General features: G+C 34.5%; 1 protein-coding gene across 9 annotated transcripts in view; it reads right to left on the minus strand.

Annotated features, from left to right (window-relative positions):
• LOC149779677 (rho GTPase-activating protein 23-like) overlaps nt 1–12323 on the minus strand; it is a 199693-nt gene that overhangs the window by 24864 nt on the left and 162506 nt on the right. For all 9 annotated transcript variants that reach the window (XR_016415698.1, XM_089940508.1, XM_089940506.1 and 6 more), the window contains 3 exons: nt 10559–10756; nt 5694–5877; nt 3762–3910 (listed from right to left, as the gene is read on the minus strand). Coding sequence is in view for 8 of the 9 variants with exons in the window: in XM_089940508.1 (XP_089796634.1) it covers nt 3762–3910; nt 5694–5877; nt 10559–10756 (531 nt within the window). In the remaining variant the exon portion in view is untranslated. The remainder of the gene's footprint in view (nt 1–3761; nt 3911–5693; nt 5878–10558; nt 10757–12323) is intronic.

Genomic DNA, 12323 nt, shown 5'->3' on the forward strand with positions numbered 1-12323 from the left:
AATTTTGGAGAAACAATGCAATATTTTGTAAAATGCTATCAGTTTACACTTGACAGAGGGTGCACTAGGCTGCTTGGTGGTATGGTGGACAGAGAACCGAGGCCTTGTGCCCTTGAACAAGGAATTTAACCTCAACCATTCCAGTCGATAAAGCTGTTGATTTCCTTGACCTTTATTTAAGACAGATTTTTAAAGCAGAATCACAATGATATGTTTAATCCATAAAATAAACAATGAAAAGTTAAAGAAAATAAATCCTGATATCAGTACAATAAATATACACAAGGCATCAAGTAAAACTCTGACCCTCCTCCATTTTCAACCATTGATTCGAACATTCTTTTACCTCAAATCACACGAGGCTTCAATATCCACATATCAATTCAACAGACACTAATGTAATCATGCATAGCTCTCCGACAACCATGTCTCAAGTCTAATCCTGCAAATCAGCATTTCTTTTGTACAACTCCTCAAAAAGTCTTTCTACAGTAATCCATGCACCAATGCAGTTGATTTACACAGATTCTATCCCAGATTTAATTTAGTGAGGGGCATTAAAGCTCCTACCTGATTGGTACCAACACATGAGTCAGAAATGAAATACAGAACACATGTATTTTCTTGTTTTCTTAACTTTACATTATTTTACAGATGGAATTATAAACAAGTCAGGTATGAACTTTAGTATCTGTTGAATCCATATGTGTACTTTTGTTTAGTCTTTTTTGAATTTTGATGATAAGACAAAAATTGTTCATCGTAGAATGTCAATTTGGGAGGATCACATCTTTTCATCGTATGAATGTCAATTTGGGAGGATCACATCTTTTCATCGTATGAATGTCGACTTGCGAGGATCACATCTTTTCATCGTATGAATGTCAATTTGGGAGGATCACATTTTTCATTGTATGAATGTCAATTTGGGAGGATCACATCTTTTCATCATATGAATGTCAATTTAGGAGGATCACATCTTTTCATCGTATGAATGTCAATTTCGGAGGATCACCTCTTGTCTATATACTGATATTTCTTTTCTAACTTTTTTAAATGAAAAAAGATCCAAAATCCTGTGGTACATGCATGCACATGTACCTTCCCACATGTGCAGAATAACCCTTTCTCAAATTCCTACCAGCATAGGATGATTTTACAGGTGGAATTTCCTGCAGAAAATCCTTATCTAACCTTACAGGATAACATTACCCTGATTAATCTGTATGACATCATCACATACATGATATCAAATTGTTAGCCGTTTTTGTATTAGTTTAAGTTGAACCACTTTTCCAACTTTACAATGAAGTTGGGGTAAACCAAATCCCACATGCTCTTTCTGAAGACACAAAAAATATAAAATTGGTACTTTATCCTTTTAATGCCATAACTGGCAGAAATTTTAATGCTTTAACTGTGCCAACAGACAGACATTTTAATGCCTGGACTGTACCAACAGACAGACATTCTAATGCCTGGACTGTACCAATAAGCAGACATTTTAAAGCCTTAACTGTGTCAAAAGGCAGAAATCTTAATGCTTTAACTGTGCCAAAAGACGGACATTTTAATGCCTGAACTGTACCAATAGACAGACATTATAATGCCTGAATTGTACCAATAGTCAGACATTTTAATGCCTGGACTATACCAATAGACAGACATTTTAATGCCTGGACTGTACCAATAGATGGACATTTTAATGCCTGAATTGTACCAATAGTCAGACATTTTAATGCCTGAATTGTACAAATAGGCAGACATTTTAATGCCTGGACTATACCAATAGACAGACATTTTAATGCCTGGACTGTACCAATAGATGGACATTTTAATGCCTGAATTGTACAAATAGGCAGATATTTTAATGCTTGGATTTTACCAATAGGACACTTTAATGCCTGGACTGTAAAATTATACAGACATTTTAATGCCTTAACTGTACCAACAGGCATACATCTTGATTAAAACTTGTATATTTTGACCTGAGGAATGTGACAAAATGTGTATTTGTGTATAATAAGAAATTACCACCCATGGGCTCATGATGTCAAGGCAAGAATTCATTAAAGGCTCATTTCAGGTAATAAATTATGACTCCTCAGGTAAGATTCCCTATCCCACATCAATATGCATGATATATTTTATCACATGAGTGGAGGTTACACTGTGATGCACAGGGATCCCAGCCTATCTAGGGATGAGTCACATACTCTTTGTTACGTCAAGTCTTAGAACTGGATATGTTCCATCCTTTACAGTCACTCTGTCACATCAAGTCTTAGAAAACTGGATATGTTCCATCCTTTACAGTCATTTGTAGGCTCAGGACAGTTTAGAACCAACCTCTTATAACTTGAAAAATGCTAGAAATAAACGGGGTAAAAACTTTAAGTTAATCATACAAAAGGTTCCTTGGAATGCAGCATCTCGTCTATGAATAGAGTTCTAGCAATGTGGTTTTCTGGTGAGACAGGAACCCATAGCATACCAGGGTACACTGTGTATGCTGTTATCATGATGTGGTTTTCAGCCTGAGAAGGCAAGACAGGAAACCCTAGCATACCATGGTACTGTGTAATCCATATTATCATGACACGGTTTCTATTTTAAAATTTGAGACAGGAACCCCAAACATACCAGGGTACAGTGTGAGCCATGCTGTCAGGGTTTAATGGCATGCCAGCACAATTCCAACTATTTGGCTATATCAGCCAAGTGTACATATAGGGTTTAATGGCATGCCAGCACAATTCTGACTATCGGGCTATATCAGCCAAGAGTACATATAGGGTTTAATGGCATACCAGCACAATTCTGACTATTGGGCTATATAAGCCAAGAGTACATATAGGGTTTAATGGCATGCCAGCACAATTCTGACTCTCTGGCTCTATCAGCCAAGTGTACATATAGGGTTTAATGGCATGCCAGCACAATTCTATCTGGCTATATCAGCCAAGTGTACATATAGGGTTTAATGGCATGCCAGCACAATTCTGACCATCTGGCTGTATCAGCTGAGTGTGTGCATAGAGGGTTTAATAAGACATTTTTTAAAAGAATATTTAACCAAATATGAGATCTGTAATTAAAGGGAATGAATTCCATGTTGCTGATTCCAAATTTCTGGACAATAACCACTGTTTGTGGCAATAAAATGAGTGATATATCAAAGTTTTGTTAAATAATTTTTATTTTGTTCATGTTCTGCAAATAAGGACCAAATATTTTAGTATTTTCTGTAGGAAAAAAATGGGATCCACATCTTCCCACACATTATAAGTTTTTGCAAGTTATCCATGTGCGCTAAAATGAAGCATGGTTAATTACTTTGTGAGGAAACCAGTGAAGCATGGAAGGATAATACTAGTCTTAAAGCGGCAGAAAATACTGAGTTGAAAGCGACACATTTTCTGGTAGTTTAATACCTAGGTACATCAATGTTTTCTTTGTTTTGTTACAACTACCTGTACCTCCACTGAATGTTTTATTTTAAATTTCACAAATATATGGTGGCCAAATTTAATTTTTGTGGAAAAATGTGCAGCAAGTCATTAAACTTTCAGTACACATTGTATGTATATTAAAATGGTCTCATTTAATGGCATGTCATCATAATAAAGGCTATATGGTGTGATTAAAAGTAGCAGCAAATATAGATGACAGAAATGTATATTTAAAGAAACTTTACATTTTAACATCAAGAACACTTAAAAGCAATACCATTCACTGGGGAGACAATCTGAACTCTTTACCTCATTATTAGGGGATGGAGTACAGTATTCCAGAGGTACACCAAACATTCCAGTCTTCTCAGGCTCAGACTGTACAGATGGGCTTGGGCTGGAACCCAGCTTGCGGATGCTCTTAAATTTGCCCTTCCAAGTCTTTGCTTTACTCTCGTCTGTGTCATAAAAAAAGATTACAAAATATAGACAATTCTTTTTTTATAATTCATAGATAATATAATTAACTGGGACTTAATATAGTACTTTGTTACATTCCAAATTTATTATTTCCAAGTCTGTTATTATCAAGTTCTGTTATGTCTTCTATTTACTGTTACTGACGATTGCAACTTTACTATGTTGTTAGTTTCAATTCCTACTCTTTGGAAGAAATTGATAATATTAAGTTGATACTAAAGAAATCATTATTTGAATAAATAGGTAGATAAAATAGTCTAAATTATTTCATGTACTTTCTTTTATGCTTAATAGTAACAAGTTAATTTTGATTTAAATTTAACTTAAATATTGTTAAACTAAATCAATCTGGCATATACAAGTTTGAGTGGCTAGAATTGTTTTTAAGCTGTAATGAATCTATCTGGCATATTCAGGTTTGACTGGCTAAAATTGTTTTTAAGCTGTAATGAATCTATCTGGTATATTCAGGTTTGACTGACTAAAACTGTTTTTAAGCTGTAATGAATCTATCTGGCATATTCAGGTTTGAGTGGCTAAAATTGTTTTAAGCTGTAATGAATCTATCTGGCATATTCAGGTTTGAGTGGCTAAAATTGTTGTAATGAATCTATCTGGCATATTCAGGTTTGAGTGGCTAAAATTGTTTTTAAGCTGTAATGAATCTATCTGGCATATCCAGGTTTGAGTGGCTAAAATTGTTTTTAAGCTGTAATGAATCTATCTGGCATATTCAGGTTTGACTGGCTAAAATTGTTTTTAAGCTGTAATGAATCTATCTGCATATTCAGTTTGACTGGCTACAATTGTTTTTAAGCTGTAATGAATCTATCTGGCATATTCAGGTTTGACTGGCTAAAAATGTTTTAAGCTGTAATGAATCTATCTGGCATATTCAGGTTTGACTGGCTAAAATTGTTTTTAAGCTGTAATGAATCTATCTGGCATATTCAGGTTTGACTGGCTAAAATTGTTTTTAACCTGTAATGAATCTATCTGGCATATTCAGGTTTGACTGGCTAAAATTATTTTTAAGTTGTAATGAATCTATCTGGCATATTCAGGTTTGACTGGCTAAAATTGTTTTTAAGCTGTAATGAATCTATCTGGCATATTCAGGTTTGACTGGCTAAAATTGTTTTAAAGCTGTGATGAATCTATCTGGCATATTCAGGTTTGAGTGGCTAAAATTGTTATTAAGCTGTAATGAATCTATCTGGCATATTCAGGTTTGACTGGCTAAAATTGTTTTTAAGTTGTAATGAATCTATCTGGCATATTCAGTTTGACTGGCTAAAATTGTTTTTAAGCTGTAATGAATCTATCTATTTTTCCATCCCCATTTTTCATTGCCAACTCTAGCATTTCCCTAACATGCCTGGAAAAAAGAAAATTATTTTAAAAAAATGTATTAAAATTGATTTGTGCTTTAAAATCAGCCAGTTCAGCCCAGTACTTGAAGTGCTTAGTATATTATATATATCCTAATCATTATTATATAAATGTTTAAAAAAATTAAAAAAATTTTTTTTTACAACCAGTGCAATAGGAAACATAGGTTTGTTTGCTACTGAACCTACCTGGCATATTAACATTTGACTAAAATTGCTTAGAAATTTTAATGAATCTAGTGTCATGTAGAATTGCCAATGACATGTAATGAATGAACATAACGGTACTCTTCATTAACTTCAATTCTGAAGCTCTGATTAGAAGTTGTAAGAGATTTGCATAATGCACATGTCAGATAGGGTAGAACACCTTTCTCACTGCTGGTCTTCCTGCGCTTCATGCTGGGAGATTGGGGCATTTTCGGCTTCATGGACAACACAGATAGCTTTTTGCTCATTTTCATTGCAGGTGGGGGTGATATCTTGACCTGAGTACTCTGTTCACATTCCAATGTCTTCCTGATGATTAATTCGGCACTTGTAATTCCTGAATCCTGTAACAAATTCATTAAGGAATTAATCTCAATTTTACGCCTCATTCTGTGTACAAAACCCAACATGAACAAGATTACATGCCAGAATTTTTTCTTGAAAGTTGTGACATGCAATTAAATACTCTTTTAAACAAGCCATGTACATGGAATCCCTCTCTCTCTCTCTGTGTGGATAATTATACTTTGGAATACAGACTGTCTTTATCAGTTGAAAAGATTTATCAAAATGCAAAATGATGTAAATGAACATACATATGATGCATATTTTCTTGATATCACTACACTAATTAAACTTATCAAACATTTCATTCATTGATATCACTATCCTAATTAAACTTGTCATACATTTCCTTTATTGATATCACCACAATAATTAAGCTCATCATACATTCCCTTTATTTATATTACCACATGAATTAAGCTTATCATATATTTCCTTTATTGATATCATTAATTAGCTTATACATCTCTTGCACTGATATCACCACAATTAAGCTCATCATACATTTCCTTTATTGATATCACTACACAAATTAAGCTTATAAAAAAAAAATTAATTCATTGATACCTCTACACTTATTAAGCTTATCATATATTTCCTTTATTGATATCATTAATTAAGTTTATCATACATTTCCTTCATTGACATCACCACACTAATTAAACTCATCATACATTCCATTCATTTTTTCCACATTTTTAAAAAAATCAGTTGCACCAATACAATCTTATGTATTCTATTGACTAACTCAAACTATCTATGTTAGGAACTAACTCGCACAACATATCCAACAAGAGTCCCTTGAAAGGACTGATTCTTTACTGGCTGAAAAGAATTTCCAGGAATCAAAAAAAAATCGTCCTTTAAACTGTTCAATTTTGAAGACAAATATATTCTTGAGAAATAGTATTATTTTCACAACAGCCATTCTAGTGGCAATGCAGGACTAACCCAATAGCCATCCTAGTGGCAATGCAGGACTAATCCAATAGCCATCCTAGTGGCAATGCAGCATTAACATCCTCTTTTAGGTCCAACTAGACATTAGAAATTTGGTGAGAACCCAACGTTGATATGATTTAGAAGCTGGGATAGCAAGATTTTCAAGACGGCCATCATGACAGTAGTATTGGATATAGGATTACACCATTTTCATGAGGACCAACTAGATGCCATAAGAAGTCATTTGGCAAAAAAAACCAATGGAAATATGACCTTCATTGAGGAGTAGCAACAAGATGTACGAAAAGGCCCCACAGTGGCAGCCATATTAGATTTCAGAATGACATCATTTTCATTCATGACCAACTAGACATAAGAATAAGTGTTCTGGTGAAAACCATGTTCAATATGACTTGCCATTCAGAAGTAGCAATAACAAAATTCTGAAGATGGCTGCCAAGGTGGTCATACCGGATGTTAGATCAGGTGGATGGCTGCCAAGGTGGTCATACTGGATGTCAGATCAGCACCATTTTCTTTTAGGGACAACAAGACATCATGTAAAGTCTTTTATTAAAAACCTCGTCTCCACCAAGGAGAAATAGAATAACACGATTTTCAAGATGGACACTGTGCCAGCCACACTGGATGTCTAAGTGACACCGTTTTCATTTAGGACTAACAGAACTTTGAGCTCAATGTTAATGTAAACTTACATGGCAATTCTCCAAATAATTTCGCAGGAGTAGCAATAACAATCTGGAGGGAAATGACAGAAAACAGACAACTGGATGTATCATAAAAATCTCAATTCAGCACGAGTTACGTTGCATTTTTGGGAAATAATTTCATCTGAATGAAATGAGCAGAAGTTTTAGTGCTCGTGATCTTTCTGGAACAGGGTGAATCAGACTGTTTCTTTTATTATTTAAATGAATACCCCTGAGTTTGAAGTCAATACAAATGTTATTTTCCATTTAGGTTTAAAAGCTGTTTTCTAAAAATGCAAGTAACATTCTTCACAAAAAAATCTGAGACAAAATGTACACGATTTTCTTAAGGACTACAATTTGGTGACGTGGTTTATATTTTTTTTTTTATTTTTAGAAATAATGATCATATATGGTGTTGCATTATCATCATCTGAATTTATCTGGTGTTGGATTAGCATCATCTGAATTAATCTGGTGTTGGATTAGCATCATCTGAATTAATCTGGTGTTGAATTAGCATCATCTGAATTAACCTGGTGTTGGATTAGCATCATCTGAATTAATCTGGTGTTGCATTAGCATCATCTGAATTAATCTGGTGTTGGATTAGCATCATCTGAATTAATCTGGTGTTGCATTAGCATCATCTGAATTAATCTGGTGTTGCATTAGCATCATCTGAATTAATCTGGTGTTGCATTTGCATCATCTGAATTAACCTGGTGTTGGATTACTATCATCTGAATTAACCTGGTGCTGGATTAGCATCATCTGAATTAATCTGGTGTTGGATTAGCATCATCTGAATTAACCTGCTGTTGGATTAGCATCATCTGAATTAATCTGAAAGGTCTTTATGCCAAGAAGTCACTGAAATGTTTTTCTACTTTTAGTAATGGTGGCCATATTTGACAGTGGATTTGGCATCAACTGGATAAATCAGAATGATTTTCATGCCAGGATGCTTTCATCTAATTTTGATCAAATTTTATTCCACAGTTTTGGAGAACAAGCCATTGAAAGGTTTCTATTTTTAGCAACAGCAGCCACACCTGTTGGCAACTCCATATCATTCATACACACCTGAAAGAACTTTTGCCACGATGTCCTGTGTCAAAATTAGTCAAAGCTGTTCTGGCAGTTTTTGAGAAAAGTTGAAAACAGCAACCGATAAAGGATGATGGACAAATTTTTCTGTTCTTGGTAATTTGGCCATGTTTGATGACTTTTCTGTTCTTGGTAATGGTGGCCATATCTGATGGCAGATCAGCATAATTTGTATAAAACTGAAAGACCTCATGTTCTGTAGTTGTGGGTATGATGTCATTCAAAAGTGTTTCTAATTTAAGTAACAGTGGCCATATTTTCTCGCAGATCTGCAACATTTGTATGAAACTGAAAGCCTTTATGCCAGAATGCTCTGTGCCAAGTATGGGGTGACATTGGTCTGGCAGTATTTAAAAAAATGGATGAAAATAGCACCTGTTGATGGAAATTGAATGATGCATGCCTGGTGAAGGGCCATTCAATAACCTCACTTGGTCTTATTGCCGATCCATTGAAAATCAAGGGCAAGTAAAATATTTTGTTACTTGTCCAGAATATTGCATGAAATGTGAAGATAAAATACAAATGTCTGTGTACATTGTATGAAGTATCAAATCTGCACAACCATAATATAAGATTTTTCCAGCCAAGTTGACATCTTTAAAGAGTTGAAACAAAAACAAGAAGAAGCACAAGTGGGCTCAATATCACTCCCATGGTTACTCCCAGTATCACTCCCATGGTTAGCTAACATTTGTCACTTGTCAATGTCACTCCCATGGTTAGCTAACATTTGTCACTTGTCAATGGGCCCAACATCACTCCAATGGTTAGCTAACATTTGTCACTTGTCAATGGGCCCAACATCACTCCCATGGTTAGCTAACATTTGTCACTTGTCAATGGGCCCAATATCACTCCCATGGTTAGCTAACATTTGTCACTTGTCAATGGGCCCAATATCACTCCCATGGTTAGCTAACATTTGTCACTTGTCAATGGGCCCAATATCACTCCCATGGTTAGCTAACATTTGTCACTTGTCGATGGGCCCAGTATCACTCCCATGGTTAGCTAACGTTTGTCACTTGTCAATGGGCCCAATATCACTCCCATGGTTAGCTAACATTTGTCACTTGTCAATGGGCCCAATATCACTCCCATGGTTAGCTAACATTTGTCACTTGTTAATGCAAATTCACTCAGATAATTGAAGTGTTCAGGGGAAAGGAAACCTTGGGGCACAGCTTTAGCATACTGGCTATTAATGTTGGTGTTATTTATCTTCTTTCTATCTCTCTCTCTTTCTCATACACACACACACACACACAGTCTGAACATAAAATCGACAAGTCATTTATGTTATGATCACTGTCCCTTGTGGGGGCAAGACCACAATTCAGAACTTTGAAGCTGTTCATAGCCCCACCTTTAAGCTACATACATTTACATTACAAAAGAGGATCAATCTGTGCAAACTACATTGATTCCTGGGTCTGTACTGATCGCCAGGTGTCTCTGTTCCTTGAGTCTGTACTTGGAAACTACTGTACAAGTAGGAATCGAGGGCATAAACCATTTATATATTACCATTTATATATTACCAATTTTACAAACCAAAATCTTCAATACCTTTCACCTATATTTCATTGTAACCTATTTATGATATTTGCACAAGAAAAGTCATAAAACATATATGCAAAATCAAAATTAAGATATTTTAAAATATTTTTCACGAAGTTTAATGAATCTTTCTCTCATTTTTATATGATTTGGAATGAGAGTTTAGTTAATAAGACTTTTAATTTATTGTAATAAACCTTGTACATTTTTATCACTCTGTGAACACTGCTTCCTATTTTCCAACCATTTCATGTTATTCTGTCAAGAGAGATAAGTCACTTCACCCAAAATTTGGAGTCCAGCGTGGACCCTGGTTATCAGTGATGCATAAAATCTAGATCAGTTGACAACTTACATCAGCATCTGGATTGTTGTTCCGCTTGATGGCATCAATCCAGGACAGCATGGTATCATGATCATCGGCTTGGAACAGGTACTCGGACCCATTGTATGTCTTCAATCGGAAAACATTTTTCTTCTTGGTATAGCTGTGAGCAATATCCACAATTGAGGATTTAATTGAAATTGGCGGCTCATCATATATAAATATAGACTGCAAGAAAAGAGGTTAATATATTCTTAATGACTGCAAGAAAAGAGGTCAATATACTCTTCAAGACTGCAAAAAAGGTCAATATACATTTCACGATTGCAAGAAAGGAGGACAATATACTCTTCAAGACTGCAAAAAAGGTCAATATACATTTCACGATTGCAAGAAAGGAGGACAATATACTCTTCAAGACTGCAAAAAAGGTCAATATACTTTTCACGATTGCAAGAAAGGAGGACAATATACTCTTCAAGACTGCAAAAAAGGTCAATATACTTTTCACGATTGCAAGAAAGGAGGACAATATACTCTTCAAGACTGCAAAAAAGGTCAATATACTTTTCACGATTGCAAGAAAGGTCATTATGCATTTAAAGCAATTCTATAATAAAAAAATTATTTGGCTATATAACAAGAGTCCCCAAAGGGACTGTCACTCTACTCTGAAAAGAATTTCCCAGAATTCAAGTTAAGTCCATTTCTTCCTTTTAACTGCTGAGTGTTCAAACCATCTCGTACATTTTTAGCAATAATACAATTTCAAATTAGTTGCTGTGGTAGACATAAAGGATACAAGATTGGTACCATTCTTCAATAGCATACATGCATACCCAAACCCCTGAGAGGCATAAATGTAATTAATGTTATTATAAGTGGCTAAAAATGTTATTACATGCCAAAATTACAGCATGTATGAAAAAGATATATTTATTTTGGCTAAATGAATATAAGCTACCAAATTTATTTGTCACAAAGGATAAAATCGATATGGATTACAACCAGAATACAAACACAAAATATACTAACAAAATTATTCATATTCAGCACCGACTTTAACTAGTCTACATGTGTAACTTTCACAGAATGGTCATGAAATGAGCATGACTTCTTTTAAAAGTCTGTAAAGCAATATTAATTTGTCTTTTTTCTCATCTGACATATTTTGAAGTTTGAAAAGATCCATCTGCTCTAACATTTTCCGTCATATAACATCCAAAACTCACACCATAAAGCATTTTGCCATCTTCTTTAAATGTACAGACTGTTCTACTCACTAACTAGCTGATCAATATAATGAATCTGTGAGGAAAAATTCATTATTCTTATGCAGCAGTTTTTAAAAAAAGAAAATTTGCAAATCTACATGCATGGAATTTAAGAAATGATAATAAACATGACAAAAACATAATATTGCTTTATTTTTATTTTTAATGTACCGATAAAAGCATATTCTATATACAGTTGAGCATAAAACATAATTTGGTGAGAAAGAAAGCATGAAAATCGATATGACCAGGCATCTAGGACAGGTAGGAATAACCAAGATTTTCAAGATGGCCATTGCGACACTATTGGCACTATTTTCAATTATGACCAACTAAATGATTTCTACATGACTATTGTTTTGTAAAATTCCTCTTTTTTGGCTGCTTTGTCTTTGTGCAAGCTAATCTGTCTTTCTGTTCCATAGATTTTTAGAAGCCAGCTGAGGGCCTCAAGAGAAGCTAAATACATCTGTGTTGCAACTGAGCAAAAAAAAATTTGAATGAGTGAGCTTAACAGAATG

Source organism: Sinohyriopsis cumingii, chromosome 17 (assembly GCF_028554795.1).
Source record: "Sinohyriopsis cumingii isolate HCF-2022 chromosome 17, ASM2855479v2, whole genome shotgun sequence".
NCBI classification, from domain to species: Eukaryota; Metazoa; Mollusca; class Bivalvia; order Unionida; family Unionidae; genus Sinohyriopsis; species Sinohyriopsis cumingii.